We start from the raw sequence: 19926 nt of genomic DNA on the forward strand, positions 1-19926 counted from the left end.
ATAAAGAGGAGTCATTTTCATTCTTCTGCTTGCCGCACCAGCAATAGAAATTCGCACGTACATCCTGTCAGGAAGCATAAGTTCACATTCCAAGAATCCAAATTTGACAATGGGATAGAGAGTTTGCAATTGGATATTTTATTTCGTCAATAATGTTAGAATAACAATGAAGTATTAAGCCACAGCAAGATGGCAAAAGAACAAAAGGAGAAAATATTTTCGAAGACTGCATGACGTACAATAGACAAGATGCCTTCAACATTTTGTTAAATAATATGGCATATTTGACTATAACTACTCCTCTTCTTCTCTCACTCTCTTTTAATCTTCTCATAACAATGAGCATCAGAACAAAAACCATAAGGCTTACGCTGCAGCTTAGTCTTAGTTTTTTTCTCTTCATTTTTATTAATGGTGAAGCCAAGTGTAGAAATGGTTGTGACATGGCTTTGGCTTCGTACCATGTTTGGCCAGGAGCTAATTTGACTTACATTAGTCACATATTCAACCGAACAATCCCAGATATTCTCAAATACAATCCTGAAATTACAAACCAAGATAGTATCACTAGTAATACGAGGATTAATGTCCCATTTTCTTGTGATTGTTTAAATGGTGATTTTTTGGGACATACTTTTGTGTACAAAACAGTGTTTGGTGATACGTACAAAAAAGTTGCCACTATGGTCTTAGCAAATCTTACAACGGAGTATTGGCTCAAACGGGTCAACACTTATGACCCGATTAACATACCGGATTATGCCATGATCAATGTGACAGTGAATTGCTCGTGTGGTGATAGAGACGTGTCCGACGATTATGGGTTGTTTGCCACGTACCCTCTTCGTCGGGGAGAGAACTTGTCAACGGTGGCCATGGAGTCGGTTGTGCCGGCTGAGTTGCTGGAGAAGTTCAATCCGGGTTTGGATTTTGGTTCCGGGTCAGGAATAGTGTTTGTGCCGGCTAGAGGTTAGTGACTACTTTAGTATTTTTGTCGTTTATTTGAATTGGAAATTAGTTATTTAATAAATTAATACCTTGAACGTTGTTGTTTCAAATTGGACCAGCGAAAGATAGCATAATGGATTTCTTAGTGTATTTTGGTCATGGCATAAGTGGTTGGCAAGAAGTACGAGTATTTAACATGTAATATGGTATTTTCCCATGATGATATCTCATCCTTATATTTATGCTGTTGTGGGGACAACTCAATGATCAATCGATAACAATTCAAAGTATAATATCGCGAATTTGAATTCAGTGATCACCTCCTATCATGTTAATTCAATTGGATATTTTTTCTTCTTTTATTATCAATCGATTATATATCTTAAACATCAAAATTTTGATAAAATGCTTTGTATTTATCTCGCTCTAATTATATGGGTCCAAATTTGACCGACCACGACCGACGATGAGTATGACGATTGACGGAGTCTCCTCGAATTGATGCCCTGAGGGAGACGACCCTGAGATAAACCAGAGACGGGACGACCCTTGTAATAATGTATGGCCATCAGGTGACATTGGAAATATTCCTTGTATTTTGTCTCCTACGGTTTAGAAGAATTTCTCTCTTGGTATAAAAGGAGGACAATAACCTTGTAACCGGCATTCAACACTCTGGAGACATTACTATTTATGAATGAAAAGAAGCCTCGTGACCTATCTTCACTTTGTCTATCGTTCTTTCTAGAGATTATTATCCTCAGCTAAGATTTACCCCTTCATCTTTGATTGATTTACTCGAAAAGGTTTTAATATCTTTTGAGTCAAACAATTTGGCACCGTCTGTGGGAATTTCTATAGCTGAAATCGTAGTAGTCATCTAGATTCTTGAAAGAAATAATCACCTTTCTTCAGATCCATAAAAGCCAACGATGCCGGGAAAGAGAGAAGCGAGGCTAAAGGCAATAGAGGGTGTCACAAACAACCTCCTGAATTCCCTCAACGAAGCCGAAGGAGAAGACGGGGAGAATGCAACACCCAGTGTTACACTTGAACGAGAGATCTCACCTCCTCCGCACGGGGATCTAACGATCTTGCGCGAGAGGGAAACCTCAACATCCGCAGCAGGAGAAGCGCCACCGGCTGTCAAAAGGCTACTAGAAGAATGGTTAATGAGTACCTTGAGCAACATGCTCGAGAAACCCATTTAGGGAGGTGTCGAAGACACGCTACCCACAGAAACCGTAGCTGTTGCCGATGAGCCAAACGCTACATGAACAGGTAACACCCATACTGTTACTGATACAGCCAACGACGCACTCAAGGTCATCTTAAAGAAAATGGAAGAGATGGAAAATGAGAACAAAACACTCCGCGACCAGATGAAGTAACATCAGGCGAGGGTTGATAAAATACCAGGCGCTCCGAAGTTGCTACCAAAACGCGATGTGGGCCGATTTGGCGAACAACCATACAGCGAAGGGGCAGCTCCTCATTCTATTCCAAAGACCTTCAAAATGCCACCATATTTGAAAATATACGATGTGACCATGGACCCGGATGATCACTTAATCTATTACGTTACCGTAGTAAAAGGTAATGATCTATCAAAAGAACAGGTACCGTCTGTGCTGCTGAAAAAGTTCGGCGAAACTCTGACGGGGGAAGCATTGACATGGTATTCCCAACTACCAGCACGGTCGATATCGATGTTCGAAGAAATGGCAGATAAGTTCTTCACCGCTCACCCGAGAGCGAAAAAGGCCGAGGCTAGGGTCAATGATATCTTTGTCGTCAGGCAAATGACGGGCGAGGGATTTCGGGAATTCCTAGCCCGATTCAACAGAGTAAGGATGAGCCTACCGAACATGTCATAAGGGATGGCAGTAGCAGTCTTTCAAGTGGGTTAAACAAAAGCGGATCAAAAGAGACCAAAAAACTACTCAGTAGACTCATGAAGTACCCCCTACCACGTGGGAAGAGATCCACAACGCCTATTGCACCAAAGTGAGGGCAGACAAAGACGACCTGAACGGCCCACTTCAGCGATTAACATCAGTCCAAACCAAGACAAGGAGATATCGACGTAACGACGGGCGAAGGGATCAACTACCACGTTTCAATCGAAAACACCCAATCCGCCTCCTCCACGACACACGGATGTCGCGCCCTGACACATCTCACACCGACACATCACACCCCTCTGAAACGAAAGAGGTATGCCTCTATTGCTATCTGCTCATAATTTTTGTGTTTCACCTTCAGAGATAGTGTACACACTGGAAAAGCTTGGCACGAAGGTGCAGTGACCGCAAAAGATGAAATCGGATCCGAGCACCTGGAGGTCGAACGTCCTGTATGAATTCCACTAGGAGAGAGGACACAAAACCGAAGACTGCATAGGTCTGCAACAAGAAGTAGTAAGGATGTTAAACCAGGGATAACTGAAAGAATTGATGAGCGATAAAGGACGGGCCAACTTCGCTCGTGGGCGCAACCAACCTCAAGAACCTTCGAAGCCACCATCACCAGCTCGGATGATCATTGGCGGCGGCGACGATATGCTAATCAACCATGTAAAGTTCACCACCACACATAAACTCAAGCGGACAGTTTCCCACGAACGGTATGACGACCTCGAAGATAGTATCATCTTCGATAAGTTGGATACCGACGATTTGTCTTTCCCTCACTATGATGCTTTTGTTATAACGTTACGCATCGCGGATACCGATGTAAAAAGAATAAGGGTGGATGATGGAAGCGGCGCGTGTATTGTTCACCCACGAGTTCTCGTGCAAATGAGACTCGAGGATAAAATAATACCGCATTGCATAACACTAACGAGTTTTAATAATGCAGTGGAGCGAACATGTGGAGAAATAGTGCTACCCGTCCTGGCCGGAGGGTTCACCCTAGAAACGACATTCCACGTCATGAATCAGGAAACAGCCTACAACGCCATCATAGGACGTCCATGGATACACGATATGTGAGTCCAGTCAAGTTTTTACCAAGTAATCAAATTTTCCACCCCATGGGGGGATATTCAACATCTGAGGTGAGCCATGCATCGCCCAAGAATGCTATCGGATCGCCCAAGATTGCACACACACCAAACAACTAAAAGGGGCAAGTGCGGAGGCATATCAATCAGCCATGTCGGGATCCAGACCTGATGTACAAGTAGAATCCATCAGAGACCGGATATCAGAGAAGCTTGCAAGGCAACTGTAGAGGATCTCGATCCTGTCTAGTTGGACAATATCGACAACATAAAAAAGGCTTATGTTGGACACAACCTCTCGGAACCAGGTAAATATCGTGAGTTTTTAACTAACAACGCTGATTTGTTTGCCTTTTACCACTCAGATATGCCAGGAATCCCAAGGGAGATCGCCACACACAGGCTGAATGTCGATCCACTTCATCCGTCGGTATGGCAAATAAGGAGAAAGTTCAATGCCGCCATCAACGAGGCGGTCAGCGAGGAGGTACTCGCTAACGGTTCTATCAGAGAGTCAAAATACCCCCAATGAGTCGCCAATGTGGTCATGGTCAAAAAGAAGAATAGGAAATGGCGGATGTGTGTCGACTTTATCGACCAGAAAGACTCCTTTCCGTTGCCCCACATCGACTAGCTTATCGATGCGACAGCGGGACACGAACTGTTGAGCTTCTTGGATGCCTACTCCGGTTACAATCAAATTCTAATAACCGAAGAAGATCAAGAAAAGACAACCTTCATCACTCACCGATGGACATATTGCTATAAGGTAATGCCGTTCGGGCTCAAGAACGCAGGGGCCATATATCAAAGGCTAGTTACCAAGATGTTCAAAGAACAGCTCGGCAAGGCCGTTGAGGTTTACATCGACGACATGATAGTAAAGTCGACAAAGAAAGAGGACCATATCGACCATCTAAAGGAGGCCTTCGAGATATTAAGTCAATACAGAATGAAGCTGAATCCCGAAAAACGTGCCTTTGGTGTAACTTCGGGAAAGTTCCTTGGTTTCCTAGTGTCAAAAAGAGGTATCGAGGTCAATCCGTATCAGATCAGGGCCATCGACGCAATACCGGAGATACTGACCAGCAAAAAGTAGGTGCAGAAATTGACAGGACGAGTAGCCGCCCTATCGAGGTTCATTTCATGGTCATCGGATAGATGTCACAAATTCTCCAACGTGCTAAGTAAAGACCACAGACTACAATGGAATGAAGAATGCAGCGACACCCTAAGAAAACTGAAAGCGTATCTATCTTCGCCACCACTATTCGTCAAAGCGGACCTGGGAGAATGTCTACTCGTGTATCTAGCAGTTTCCGAAGTTGCGGTAAGTGCCGTCTTGGTCCGTGAAAACGAAGGTACGCAATCTCCAATTTACTATATTAGCAACACCTTAATCGATGCCGAAACAAGGTACCCCCGCCTTGAAAAACTAGCTTTGAAATTAGTCATAGCTTCACGAAAGCTTAAACCATATTTTCAATGTCACCCCATAAAGGTGGTGACAACCTTCCCCCTCAGAGGTATCCCACACAAACCCGAACTATTGGGTAGACGGGCCAAATGGGCCATAGAATTAAGCGAGCACGACATAACATACCAACTCCGAACTGCCATTAAGTCGTAGGTGCTCACTGATTTTGTCGCTGATTTTAGTACAGAAATATTGATTGAAGAGAACAGGAAGCGCTCTGCGCTTTCATGCATACCGACCTATGGATCCTCTACACCGATGGCGCCTCTAATGCCTCGAGATCAGGACTGGGACTCGTCCTCAAAGTCCCTACAGGCGAAGTAATTCGCCAGTCCATACGATGCCGTGAGATGACTAACAACGAGGCCGAGTACGAAGCCGTGATTGTACGTCTGAAGTTAACCCTCAAATATGGCGCTCGACGGCTCGTCCTCCATTGCAACTCCCAACTCGTGGTGAACCAGGTCACTAGGACTTTCCAAATCAAAGAACAGAGACTACAGAAGTACCAGTTGGAAATTCGCAAACTGCTGCCGGAATTCGATGAATGCCGCCTCGACCAGATACCCAGGGCACAGAATATCGAAGCAGATGGCCTCGCTAAACTAGCTGCGGCCACCAAAAATATCAACAAGGAAAACGTGGTCACCCTCATCCATTCCGTAATAGACCACGTCGAGGTACATTCTGTAAACTTAACTTGGGATTGGCGTAACCGCCTTGTAGCGTATTTGCAGGATGGAACGCTCCCGCAATATAAAAAAGAAGCCAAAAAACTCCGGGTACAGGTCATCCGATACAGCCTCCTAAATGGTGATCTCTACAAAAGAACGTTAGGCGGCCCCCTAGCCAAATGTCTTGGGCCAAATCAAACAAGGCGAGTACTGGAAAAGTACACGAAGGGCACTGCAGCACTCACACGGGAAACCGCACCCTCGTCCGATGCCTCATCCGCTCCGGAGACTACTGACCCACCATGAAAAAAGAAGTCGCGGACTATGTCAGGAGATGTGAACAGTGTCAGAAGTACGCCCCTATGATACATCAAGCAGGGGAACTCCTTCATTCCGTCACTTCACCATGGCTATTCATAAAGTGGGGAATGGGCATAGTCGGTCCCCTTCCAGCGAGACGAGGTAAGGTACGCTTCCTTTTGGTTTTAACTGATTACTTTTCTAAATGGGTGGAAGCAGGTGCATACACTTAGATACGTGAGCAAGAGGTAATCGCGTTCATATGGAAAAACATAATATGTCGTTTTGGCATTCCCAAAGAAATCAGCTGCGACAACGGACCTCAATTCGTCGGAAAGAGAATGACTGAGTTCTTCGAAAAGTGGCACATCAAACGAATACTCTCTACGCCATATCACCCTGCCGCCAATGGTCAAGCCGAATCTCCAATAAAGTAATACTAAATATATTGAAAAAGAAACTTGAGGATGCTAAAGGGTTATGGCCTGAACTACTATCGGAAAAATTATGGGCATACCGCACTATGCCAAAAACCAGCACAGGCGAGACGCCATATTCACTAGTTTACGGGACTGACACAGTTATACCCATGAGGTCGGAGAACCTAGTTTGAGATACTCCAACGAGAGGGGACCAAGCAACGGCGAAAGTAGGCTACAAGATCTGGATAAAGTCGAAGAACGGAGAGACATGGTCCACATAAGAATGGTAGCCCAGAAGCAGCAAGTGTAAAGGTACTACAACAAGAAGGCCAAGGTGCGACCGCTCAAAGTCGGAGATTACGTCCTCAAGGCTAAAACACAAGCAGTGAAAGACCCTAATGAGGGAAAACTGGGAACAAACTGAGATGGACCATACAGAATCACAACCGCAGCAAATAAAGGAGCATTCCAGTTAGAAACAATGGAGGGAAAACTACTCCAAAACAACTGGAATGTCGCCCATCTCAAGTACTTCCACTTCTAAAAGAAGGCGTCACCTAAGTCGTACTCCTTTTCCCTCACCCGGGTTTTATCCCAATCAGGTTTTCCCGGGGAGGTTTTTAATGAGGCGGCAAGGGAGACGCCTCGAGGATCGAAGTGTTGTTCATTACCCCGACCCGTCGACATGATCTCCGGAGCGAAGTAATGAAGGGACTGGATATAGATAATCATCTCCATTGTATGTACAAGGTCATGTGACTCTCACAAGAATTTAATCAGATCTCCATTGTATGTGAAGAGTTGACATGTGATCCTTACAAGTATATAATCAAACATCCATTGTATGAATAAAGTCGATATGTCTTCCTACGGGAATACAATCAAATCTCCAACAAGAAATGGCCAAGGCCATCGACAAAAGCATGAGTTCAACCTCATTCGAACTACGATAGGATCCTACTTCGACGATAGTTCAAAGCAACATCCCAATGGCCAAGGCCACCGACAAAAGCATGAGTCCAACCTCATTCAAACTACGACGGGATCCTACTTCGACGACAGTTTGAAGCAACATCCCAATGGCCAAGGCCATCGACAAAAGCATGAGTCCGACCTCATTCGAACTACGACAGGATCCTACTTCGACGACAGTTCGAAGCAACATCCCAATGGCCAAGACTATCGACAAAAGCATGAGTTCGACCTCATTCGAACTACGACGTGATCCTACTTCGATGATAGTTCGAAGCAACATCCCAATGGCCAAGGCCATCTATAAAAGCATGAGTTCGACCTCGTTCGAACTACAATGGGACACTACTTCGACGACAGTTCGAAGCAACATCCCAATGGCCAAGGCCATCGACTTAATAGCTTAATAGCTCGATAGTTAAACCGGATATCATAAACATTGCAAAGAAGAGCAAATCGACAAAATATATTTTACATTGCATCAAAATATTATTTACACTTGTCTTTACAAATGGGCTCAAGTATACCCCCCGCAAAAACCCCAAAATAAAAGCAAGTACAAACAAAGACTACACATAGTCCCCGGTAGGGTAAGCATCTTCGTACCACGAGTCCGAAGCAAGACGGTTCGCATCATCAAAGTTGATATCATCCCCATCAGATGTGAGGGGGTCGTACCTGCATGCCTCATGAGTTGCACGAGCTTCGGTGTGTACGGCCTGAAGCTCCGCCTCAGTAGCCCTTCCCTCGGCGTGAAAAGCCTTATACACGTCAAGCCGAGCCTCAGCATGGACCTACAACTCATATAAACGATGGGGCACGACTGGATCGGCTGAAGCACGAGACGTGGAAGGCTGAGAACGTCGACTTGCATTCTCCGCCCTCAGCGAGGCCACTTTTCCATTTAACACAGCTAGCTCCGCCTCCAGTTCTTTGACACGCCCTTCGAGCCCCGCAACCTTACGACTAGAGGCCTCCTTCTCTTCAACCAGCTCCGGCGTGCAAACGCGGAGGGAATTCTCCACAGATGTGATTCTAGAAATGGCTACCGCCAAGTTATCAGTACCAACGCTCAGCTCTCCCTTAAGTCCCTGTACCTCCACTGCCTTCGCATTCAACTTAGCGGTCAAACCGACCACCTTTGCCTGCAAGTCGGCATTTTTGGCCATCACCCCCTACTCAACTCAAGCTCGTCATCCTTCACCTTAAGGGAAGCCTCGAGTTCACTGTTACGAGCGACAGTCTTCATGAGATCCTCATCTCGCTCCCTCAACTCTTCGATCTTAAGCTCCAGTTGGTCCTCCCGCTGTTTGAGCCCCTCACAAAACAACTGAAACTCAGGATCCTGATGATAAATGTCGGCCATCGCACGATGCTTAGCACGATACTGTTGATATTTGGACGACATCTTCTCATAAAGGCCCATCCTTTATCCTCTCCCTATGTTCTCGCTTAATCTCCATGACGGGGATCTGATAAAAAAGGGAGAAGTTAGAAACAAAATTCAAAACATCGATCACCACAATAACCCAATGACAAAAAGGGAAGGAAAGGCACCTACCTGCAAGGCCATACCGACGACCTTCTGAGACAACTCCGCATCGCTCATCGCCCTAAAAGCCTCGTTTTTCGGGACACCACATAGAGGAGCTAGAGCAGACGCCACTTACTCGCAGTTCAGTAGCAAGTTGTAATCCCCCGGGATGACTATGTGACGATCAGACCCTTCCGTTCTGACCTCTACATGAGTATGGCGACCTACAAACTCATTGACATCCTCTGGGTCAACATCTGAACCTGAGCCGTCACACTCAACACGACGTCCTCCGAAGTTGGACAACACACCACCCTTACCAGAGCGCACTAAGCTAGCTCCCGGGTAAACTCTTTCCACTTGGGGAGTTTTCTCTGACAAAAATGGCGTCATCCATAAATACGGGCACGGGAGCCGTCTGCGATGCCCTGCTTCTATCAGCGTCCACAGCCACGCCCTTCCCAAGTTCCAGCCTCCTCTTTTTTCTCGATAACGGCTCGTCCGCGTTAGAGGATTCGTCCAAAGGATGTAGAGCAGGTACAGAAGAAGCCTCCTCCCTCACGACCACGACTCGAGAAGGACCTTCTAATTGAATAGGTTGAGGACGACCCTCTCGAACAGACTCACTCAAAACAAACTGCGTGTCAGCGGCAGCAACGGCCTGTCAAAACGTAGGGACTGGCGCCCTCCACCTGGAAGCTCCTCGACCTGTCATCACGAAGGGTCGTATTAAAAAACAAGGTCATACGGCCAATGAAGTGGTAAGGAAATATTTACCAGAAGAGACTCTAGGGCCGTAACGCTTCACGAAAGCGGGACAATCTCGAGTCTCTATTGCACGAGGCAACAGACGGGCTACCCAATCCCTGATATCCGCAATAGGGCAAGGCGGACGTCCCATAGATGCAAACAGGAAGCAAACAAATTTTATAATGAATACAGATAAAAGAAGAGCAAAACGAGTGGCGACACTTACGAGTCTCATTCCATCGCTCCGGGAACCTGGCGGAGTCAAAAACGACATGTTCAGTTTTGACAAAGAAATACTTATGTCAAAACTTGTGACTTACCCAGTCATCTGTCTCGACTACTAGCCCTTTAGTACCACGGAGCCTCAAATGCACCATGGTACCTCTGTGGAAGCCAGGTGTGAACAGGTGCAAAAGGTGGTGGATAGAAATGTTACATTCCGCCAAATCTGCATACTTGGTCAGCAGCAGAAGTATCTTGAGCGTATATGGCGAAAGTTACGCCAGACAAACTTGGTAGAACCTACAGATTCTTCCGCTAAGGGGAAGAGAGGGAGAATATAGCCAATCATGAAAAGGTACTCATAGAAAGCACAGTACCCAAGTCTGTGGACATCTATGTAATCTCTCCCCGCCGGAACCATATCTACATGAGCGGGAATGTCGTACTTTACACGAAGAGCATCAATATGAACTTGCTCCGTCTCGGAGAATACGGGGTCTGGAGTAGAAGGGGGATCTTTGAGGAAGTCACTTCAAGATAAGGGATGCCTTGGCAATAGCTTCTCCACCGTAGGAAGGCTGTCACCCTCTTCCCTCACCGTATCTCCACCGCCAGAAGGGGTGCCGTGGGCAATGGGGTGGCTTCAGGAACCTCTTCACGAGAACAACAAGACCTTGTCATGGTATCATTCAAAGGGATATCAACACAAAAAGAAGGAGGAAGAAGTTTCGAATGAAGAACGTAAGAAGAAGCAGAAGGGTATGAGGGCAAGCTCGGAAGAATGAAGGAGGTTATCAAGAGTGTAATGGCCAAAAACTTTCGAAAAAACAAACCTTTCCCCTATTTATAAGGTTGGGTGGGCACCAGAATCAAAGCGGAGAGCCACAAAGTAGCGCTAAAACCGAAGCATCAAGCCATCAACTCCTGCCTCGAAAACATGCGTGATGATGACGCACGTGAAGATGACATCATTTCCCAGTAAAGTATATTACTGGGTGTCTTTCCAAGCACGCCAACCTTCCCTCATTGGCCATTTCGTAACGTCACAATGACTCAAATTTCTCCATAGGAACGCATGGTGTTCCCTCATCGAGGATGCACTAAGTTGCGACCTAGACAAGCGGAGGGACTAACTGTATGCGTCCAAATTTGACCGACGATGAGTATGACGATTGACGGAGTCTCCTCGAATTGATGCCCTGAGGGAGACGACCCTGAGACAAACCAGAGATGGGACGACCCTTGTAATAATGTATGGCCATCAGGTGACATTGGGAATATTCCTTTGAATATTCCTTGTATTTTGTCTCCTACGGTTTAGAAGAATTTCTCTCTTAGTATAAAAGGAGGACAATAATCTTGTAACCGACATTCAAGACTCTGGAGACATTACTATTTATGAATAAAAAGAAGAAGCCTCGTGACCTATCTTCACTTTGTATATCGGTCTTTCTAGAGATTATTTTTCTCAGCTAAGACTTATACCGTCATCTTTGATTGATTTGCCCGAAAAAGTTTTAATATTTTTTTGAGTCAAACACTAATCACAATATCAGACAATTAATCATAGTAAAACTATTTTTACGTTAACATCAACCTACCTTTCTCTTTTATCTGAAGTTAACACCAACTATATATTTTTGTGAATTCACATAGATGGAGTTATCTATTTATTTTTGTGAATTCACATAGATGGAGTTATCTATTCCCTCATTAATTATGTAAAAGAGTACTCATTGATTGTTTGGTCGATATTTTTCTTATATTAAGAAAATGGGGAGCGAAAAAGAATAGCATGAACCTTCATGGCAAACTTCACGGCCCAAATATCTTAAAAGTTCAGAATACTATTCTTTAAGTTCAATCTCCGCAATTTATTAAACTGCAGGACACTATTATGAAGTTCGACCTGTAAAAACTGAACTTCAGTAAAGAAATTCCAAAAAACTTTGAAGAAGCGACCCTCCGGGGAGAAATTCAAAAATAGCTAGATTCACAACTGGTCGTTCAAAAATAACCTAGTTTCAAAAGTAATCGAAATTTAGCCACTTTTTATGTAAAGATAAATCTGAGCGAAAACACTATTCAAAACCCGAAAAATACGTCAGTATATTATACTGGAGTTCTAGCACAAGTATGGTTGAACTCTAGCATATTATACTGGAGTTCCAGGATAAGTATGCTGGAACTCCAGCATAATATGATGGAGTTCCAGGATAAGTATGCTGGAACTCCAGCATAATATGATGGAGTTCCAGCATAAGTACACTAGAACTCCAGTATAATATACTGGAGTTCCAGCAAGTATAATTGTCCAGTATAATATACTGGAGTTTGGAGCACCGGTGCTCCAGTCTCCAGTATATTATACTAGAGCCAGCAAAGTGTACCGATCCAGCATAATATGCTAGAGTTCATACACAGGTGCACCGAATTCCAGTATATTATGCTGGACCGGTCTCTGTTGCAGCAAAATAGTGGCTATTTTTCATTAACTTCGTAAACGCTGGCTATTTTTACGACCCTCTACTATTCTTTTTTAATTGTGGCTATGTTTTAAATTATCTAATGCTGAGTATGTTTTAAAAAAGCAATATAAATGTGGCTACAATTGCACTTAGGCGGATAACCGACTTACCGACGGCACGGCAGCCCTATTTACGTGCGCATCCATACGCTGACAAGGGAGCTGCAAATTTAAGAAGTGCACTCACTATTCACAAGGTAGCCATGGACGACAGCTTCAGAGTACGGGTGGACAAGGTCTTCGGCTCTCTGACTTCGACGGCGACGGCGCCCTCCTCCAATTTGAGTTCTCTCTGGTGTTTAACCGACGACGAGATTCACAAAAGGGAATGGGATAGGGATAGCCCCTCCCAAGAACTACTGGACTTTGATTCCAAACCCTGCCCTCCTCATATTGACGGCTTCTTCGCTAAGCCCCACCTGCAAACCCTAGATTTCCCCAAACAGCTCCAGTCCGATCTGGAAGAGCTCAGTGACGGCCAAGAAGAACCAGATGATGCTGATGCCGATGAATCGGATATCCGGTCCTGCATTGGTCTAGATTCCACTCTCGACTATGAGGAGGAAGAGGACGAATTCGACAAAGTGGCCGTCGGTAGGGAGAAGCAACAGCCTAATGACCGCTTGTACTTGCGGGACGTCTCCGACTACGGAATTCCTACGGATACCTACAATGAACTTCCTCTTACACTTGAGGAAGTTGAGAGAGATCCTCGCGCTAATCACCTGGCCGCCAAGCTCAGGCTCCAGGAAGATGCTGCTGAGGCCACCCTCAGAGAAGCTCATTTCACTTCCATGCCACCTCCTAAAGGGTTCAAGCTCAACGAAGAATCTAATTTGCCCCTGGATTCGTCCGTTCCAGATTATATAAGGAATCCGTCCAAGTATACTTGCTATACGCTTGATGCCTCAGATAATATGGATGAAGCATCCAACCGGAAAACGTACATGGACTTCTTCAGTCTCATGAAGAAGCGAGCGCAGCTGGAGGATGATAGCTCCACTAATTTCCAGAAGTTGCCTACATTTAACCCGAGAATGAAGCAGCAGGAGCCTGCTGGCCCCTTCACCAAGCAGGGCGCTAAGGCAGAACAAATGCAAGTGAGAAAAACAATTCCCCTTAGCATTGTTGCCGTGGAATCCGATAATGCTCAAGTCTCTGCAATGGAAGAAGATGAGTGGTATAATGCAGCTGACAGAGCTAGAGCTGGAAGTTTGCAGAAGCACAGCAGACGCTATAGAACTAGGGCCATTAAGGACATTGACGACCATAATGCTTGATTTTCACTTTTGTGTGATTCATTTTGGAAAGAGTCTACACCGAGCCAATTACATTGTGTGTGTGTGTGTTAAACCAAGAAAAGGAGAGCTGTGTGTGGATTTTGGACATTTTGGTGTTAAATCTCTTTTTCGGGGCAGGACTTGAATCATGTGGTTATTATGGGGAATGAATGGTATTATCTATTTGTTGTTTTAATTTAACTGTTAATACTACCCTGTATTACCTGATATTGCTCGACTAAATGTCGCAATGAATTTTTTCGAGGATAGGAACTGATGTAGCTCCGTTGTAGGCTTGTAGCTTGTGTTGTTTTGTTCGAGCTATACACAGTTGGAAAATCCTAATATTATGTATATTTACAATAAGTAGATGTGACTAACTAATTACTGTCTAATGCCGGATTACAAAAGAGTAGCGTGTGAGCGTGCAGCGATGCTCTGGAGTTCTGATCCTAAAAAGCTTGGATCCGTCTCCGCTTGAGGAATAATGCATGTGAAATACGATCTTATAAATATTCAGTGATTTAACTGCTCGGAAGTTGGTAGAGGAATAAACAATTGAATTGGTTTTGCTCCTGCAAAATGTAATTCATTTGTTTAATATACTAGGTTACACTAATATATAAAAAGGGCAGCTCGGTGCACTAAGCTCGCGCTATGCGCAGGGTCCGGGGAAGGGTCGAACCACAAGGGTCTATTCTACGCAGCCTTACCCTGCATTTCTGCAAGAGGCTGTTCCACGGCTTGAACTCGTGACCTCCTGGTCACATGACAACAACTTTACCAGTCAAGGCTCCCCTTCGACTAATATATAAGCTTAGCATATTCAAAATCCAATTGATCAAGAAATTAAGGCCAGCTATAATAATGATCAGCTATTAAATTGGATGGAATGTTAGCAAGTAATGCTTTAATACTTAAAAACAATCTGGTAAAGTAGGTGGTTTTTGGGTAAGTACTGCAAGTTGTTTTACTGTGCAGAAGCTCCAAAGGTTTTTTCTTCTTTTCAAATGATTTGATATGGATGAAAAAAAAATTCACGGTAAAGAATGATTATTTTATTTGTTAAATTTGCCCTACTGCTGACCTAGTAATCTTTTTTTTTCCTTTACACTCATTGCAGATGCATATGGAAAATTTCCATCATTGAAGACAAGGTTTTATCCAAACTTGATAAGCTCTAGAGATCTACTTAGTGTTTTGTTTTGTCTGAGATAGTCATCTGAGAATATTCTCTCTGCTTTGTTTTGCAGTTCAAAAGGTTGACTCTACTTCGCGTACTGCTGTGATGAGATATATTTCAACTTATGAGTTCAAACATGAAGTATGATCATATATTTTGGTATTACTATATGGCTTGCTAAATGATGCCGTTTTGCCAGGAATCTCACTTGGAGCCATTGCTGGTATAATAGTGGCAGCTATTTTTGGGGCTACTATCTTTGCAGTTTGCCTTTATTTTGTGTTTTATAGGAGTAAGCAAATAGAGGAGGAATCATTTCTCCAAGGATCATCTGATGAACACTTTAATGAGCACTTACGTAAGTAATTTTTTTTATTGTAATGTATCTTTTCCCCAATAAAAAGGATAGTAGTTGCTTCTTAAAGTAGATAGATGTGGACAAAATATCCTTAACTAGTGATGCAGCGCGAGTTTCTGCTGTTTATGTTTGTTGATTCTCTTGCTTTTCCCATGAATAATCATCATGTTCACTGTGAGAAAGCCTTATACATATTTTGTTGAAAACGTCTATAGTTAAGCCAAATTTACCTGCCAAATCAATAATATTAACAATTGATGAAGCACTGTCTTCAAAACCAAGTAATCAGAATGGTTTAATGAAATCCTTTATGCATCAGGTCCTCCAAAATTGGAGAAAATTACAGAATCAGGTCTTTTATTTGGTGTTATTTCTCCAAGGCCGACAGGGATCACAGTGGATAAATCGGTGGAATTTTCATATGAGGAACTTGCTAAGGCTACAAATAACTTCAGCATGGAAAATAAGATTGGTCAAGGCGGCTTTGGATTAGTCTTTTATGGAATGTTAAAAGGCGAGGTTTGTGGAGATTCTTGTCATAGTATTTCACACACACACTTAAATACTCGTACTACTTGTCGGTAGCTACTTTAATTTGTCAATGTCTTCTCATTCACAATACCGGTACAGGGCTAACAGAAAAGAGCATAGTAACTATTACTAATCAGTAGTGAGCATGGAGAACACTGTAGCTTAAAGATCTTGAGTTATGAGTGAAGAAGATAAATCCATGACTACTAGATCATCCGAAGTTTACATGCAAAGTTACATGAGTTCAAAATGTGGTTGTTCTTTATATAGCCAGAGCATCATATCTAAAGAGGTCATGGAGGCTGATACTCTAGTCCTTAGATGTATGCACTGAATGAAACATAGTTCAATGAATTCGTAATACACGTTTAAATCAGAAAAAAAATGTATCCTTTGCCTTTTCCCATTTCTTTAGCTTAGGCCTTCTTCTGACTTGAATGCAGAGAGCAGCAATTAAGAAAATGGATATGCAAGCATCGAAAGAATTCTTCGCCGAGTTGAAAGTCTTAACGCATGTTCATCACTTGAACTTGGTAAGTTTATTCTTCTTATAATGATTGAAAGTATCGACGTTCCTTGTATAGGTATTCTTGTTTTTGTGCTTGTGTTTCCTGTAAAGATAGCCGGGCAGCTGGTTCAAGGTTCGAAGTTCAAACATGCTTCTACTTCCTTTGAGATCGAAAATTTTCTGTAATCAACATTCAAATTCAGCTCATATGCCACATTCTCTACTAATCAAAATGCAGAAATGCCATGTGACGTGGCTCTGTGCCATCAAGCTATTAGAATATGGTGTTGTCCCAGTGACTTAGGACTTTGGTCCATATGTCGAATTAACTATGCTTGGATTTATTCTTTCTATCCATGTTTAAGAAATATAAAAATAATGAAATTTACATATGATAATCACCACAGAGCCTCTTTGGGAGCCTGCATCACGTCATATCTTCTGTGCAATGATCAGAATATAGTTCATTTATTTCATGCGTGCCTTTATTCAACAACCCCTTGGTCATTCCCTTGAAAAGTGAGCAAGATACAGAACTTTCTCTGTCAATTTTAAAGGGCAAAAGATACTTGTTCTGATTGAGACCATGAGATGACATTTATTTTTAAAACCTATTGCAGGTACGCTTAATTGGATATTGTGTTGAAGGGTCTTTATTCTTAGTTTACGAATACATTGAAAATGGAAACCTTGGCGAACACTTGCGCGGATCGGGTAAGTGAAATTCTGTTATGCTGTGTAAACCATGTAATATAATCACTTTGCTGCATTTTTCTCACTTGTAAATCCATCTCGATCTTTGACTTCCAGGCCGGAATCCATTGTCATGGTCTACCAGGGTGCAAATTGCTCTTGATACAGCTAGAGGACTCGAATATATCCATGAGCATACTGTTCCTTTATATATCCACCGTGATATTAAATCTGCTAATATTCTGATTGACAAAAACTTCCGTGCGAAGGTTGTGAAAATTGTGATTTTCAAATTAAAGATCAAAGCCTTGTCATATAAATGCATCGAAAGATCTTTTCTTATGTAGGTAGCCGACTTTGGACTTACAAAGCTAACTGAATTTGGAAGTACCTCTTTGCATACTCGGCTTGTGGGTACTTTTGGTTACATGCCTCCAGAGTAAGCATCTAATTCCAGCTGGCATCTTATACCAGTATTTTTTTCAGTTTTTATATTCTATGATGATATCTGGCAGTAATGCTTCTGTCTGCTAAGGTATCTATTTGTTTCAACACTGAAATTCAGAACCACCCCAGTAGCAAGTAAATGCAGAAAAAACTTGGTAGTCTTTTCCTTTTCCTCTCTTTTGCTCACATCTGGCAGGTCATTCTATGTAGCTGTTAATCCGGATAGATTCAGGACATACATTATTCTAGAGAAGGCATGAAAGTTGAGTATCTTAGTTAAATGTACTGTGTCATAGGTCTGGATCAACGGCAGAATAGTGAAGTTGAAGGAGTTGCTAGTCCTTTCTTGCAAAACCTGTAAATGCATTTGCATTATATTCCCGATTCAAATTTGCTTTTGGGAAAGACTATATCTTTCAAGATGTTTCTGCTAAATGCTAATAGAGTTAAGACATGGATGCTAATCTTAAATAATACCACCAGAGATAAATTCTTCTCTGTGACCATAAAGAAGCAGTGAGGTTCAACGAATTTAAAGGTTTGGATACGAACAGTAAGGAAGAAAAACTTATTTCATCTTATGTTGCTGGATTCCATCACCTGTAAAATATTGATATTAAGCACTGTCGTTCGCCCAGCATAGTTGTCAATAGGAATTTTGATGATTGGTTTGTGCATTGTATTTTCCTATTTATTTTATTTGTAGTTAATCTTGTTTAAATGGGCCTTGCATACAGGTATGCTCAGTATGGTGATGTTTCCCCGAAAGTTGATGTCTATGCTTTTGGAGTAGTGCTTTATGAACTAATATCTGCCAAAGAAGCTATTGTCAAGACGAATGAAGTTATAACTGAATCAAAGGGGCTTGTTGCTTTGGTATGCCTTGTCACCTCGTTGTCTTACCTATAAATTCCAGCCTCTAAACCACTCAGAGAATTTTGTTCTATTTCTAACAATAATGATATTTTGCAGTTTGAGGATGTTCTTAATCAGAATGGTGCTAGAGACGGGTTAAGCAAAGTGGTTGATCCCAAACTAGGAGATGACTATCCGCTAGATTCAGTCTGCAAGGTAAAGTTCATTGTTATTCTTGTAATAAAATTAAGCGTTTTCGCCTATGTAAATTAGTTGGTTGTTTCGTTTGCAGGTTGCTCAGCTTGGCAAGGCTTGCACACATGAAAATCCGCAGTTGAGACCTAGCATGAGGTCCATAGTTGTAGCTTTAATGACTATATCATCCTCAACTGAGGATTGGGATATTGGCTCCTTTTATGAAAACCAAGGGCTTGTCCATCTCATGACAGGAAGGTAGCAATAGCAGCTGGTGATCAGTCCAGCATCCTCTAAGGCCTAAGAACCTCAAAATGCTTGGGAGTATTATTTGTTTATATATACCATATTTGTGAGAATATCCTCTAGAGAATCTTCGTAGGACAAATGTCCTTGATTTTGAATCCAAAATGAATCATTTCCAGATAGCTTACCAATATGAACAACTTCTTCCTAATTAGTACCACCTACTGGTTTTCTATATTTTGCTGATTCATAGCCATCTTCATTCTTGACTGATTATTTAATTTCTTTTGCCATATGTAGAATTTATTGCCATCTTCCAGTTTTAAGTTGTAAATTGTAATATAAGTAGGTTATCTACCTTTGCACGTTTCTCCTTCCCTTTAGCCTGCTGGGTCAAATTATTTGTATTTTTGTATTATCATGATGTAGAAGAAACAACAAGTAAGCCCAAATGACTCTGTCATTATATGTTTGTTTCATAGTCATTACTTGTGAAATTCTCATTAGTAGTGATAACTTATATTAATAGGGTCAATTGGAGTTGTAACCCTCTGGCAAGCAACAAAATCTGATCGGCTCCTACTAATTTGAAATACTTGATCCATGTGTAAATTTTAATATTTTTTTTTACTTCTTTGTTTTATCTCTTGGCATGCCATCGTTGATGCAATCTTGCCTTTGACGGCATGAATTGTTCAACTGTTTACTACATTAATGTATTACTGTTACCAAAATCCTTCCATCTGTGTGAGATTTATATTGTCGGCCCCAAGTTTGAATAACATAGAAGCCTCTCA

General features: G+C 42.6%; 2 protein-coding genes across 2 annotated transcripts; both read left to right on the forward strand.

The window, feature by feature from the left end:
• Window positions 1-297: 297 nt before the first annotated feature.
• LOC104231451 (lysM domain receptor-like kinase 3) lies at window positions 298-19772 on the forward strand. The gene is made up of 12 exons (XM_009784451.2): window positions 298-969; window positions 15237-15270; window positions 15367-15374; window positions 15496-15654; window positions 15974-16173; window positions 16629-16718; window positions 17314-17407; window positions 17504-17655; window positions 17734-17825; window positions 18571-18709; window positions 18806-18904; window positions 18981-19772. Exons 1-12 carry the CDS (start codon window positions 339-341, stop codon window positions 19143-19145), a joined length of 1863 nt encoding a protein of 620 aa, XP_009782753.1. The 5' UTR covers window positions 298-338; the 3' UTR covers window positions 19146-19772.
• LOC138886488 (uncharacterized) lies at window positions 12929-14479 on the forward strand. Its single transcript, XM_070167743.1, has one exon. It carries the CDS (start codon window positions 13037-13039, stop codon window positions 14111-14113), a length of 1077 nt encoding a protein of 358 aa, XP_070023844.1. The 5' UTR covers window positions 12929-13036; the 3' UTR covers window positions 14114-14479.
• Window positions 19773-19926: the final 154 nt, after the last annotated feature.

This window comes from Nicotiana sylvestris, chromosome 2, assembly GCF_000393655.2.
Source record: "Nicotiana sylvestris chromosome 2, ASM39365v2, whole genome shotgun sequence".
Classification (NCBI taxonomy): domain Eukaryota; kingdom Viridiplantae; phylum Streptophyta; class Magnoliopsida; order Solanales; family Solanaceae; genus Nicotiana; species Nicotiana sylvestris.

Bases quoted from the DNA above. Each gene is read 5' to 3' on its own strand.
- LOC104231451 (XM_009784451.2), top strand. From the start codon at position 339: ATGAGCATCAGAACAAAAACCATAAGGCTTACGCTGCAGCTTAGTCTT. The intron at 16,174-16,628 runs GTTTGTGGAGAT...ACTTGAATGCAG, and splicing joins ATGGAATGTTAAAAGGCGAG to AGAGCAGCAATTAAGAAAAT. The intron at 16,719-17,313 runs GTAAGTTTATTC...AACCTATTGCAG, and splicing joins ATGTTCATCACTTGAACTTG to GTACGCTTAATTGGATATTG.
- LOC138886488 (XM_070167743.1), top strand. From the start codon at position 13,037: ATGGACGACAGCTTCAGAGTACGGGTGGACAAGGTCTTCGGCTCTCTG.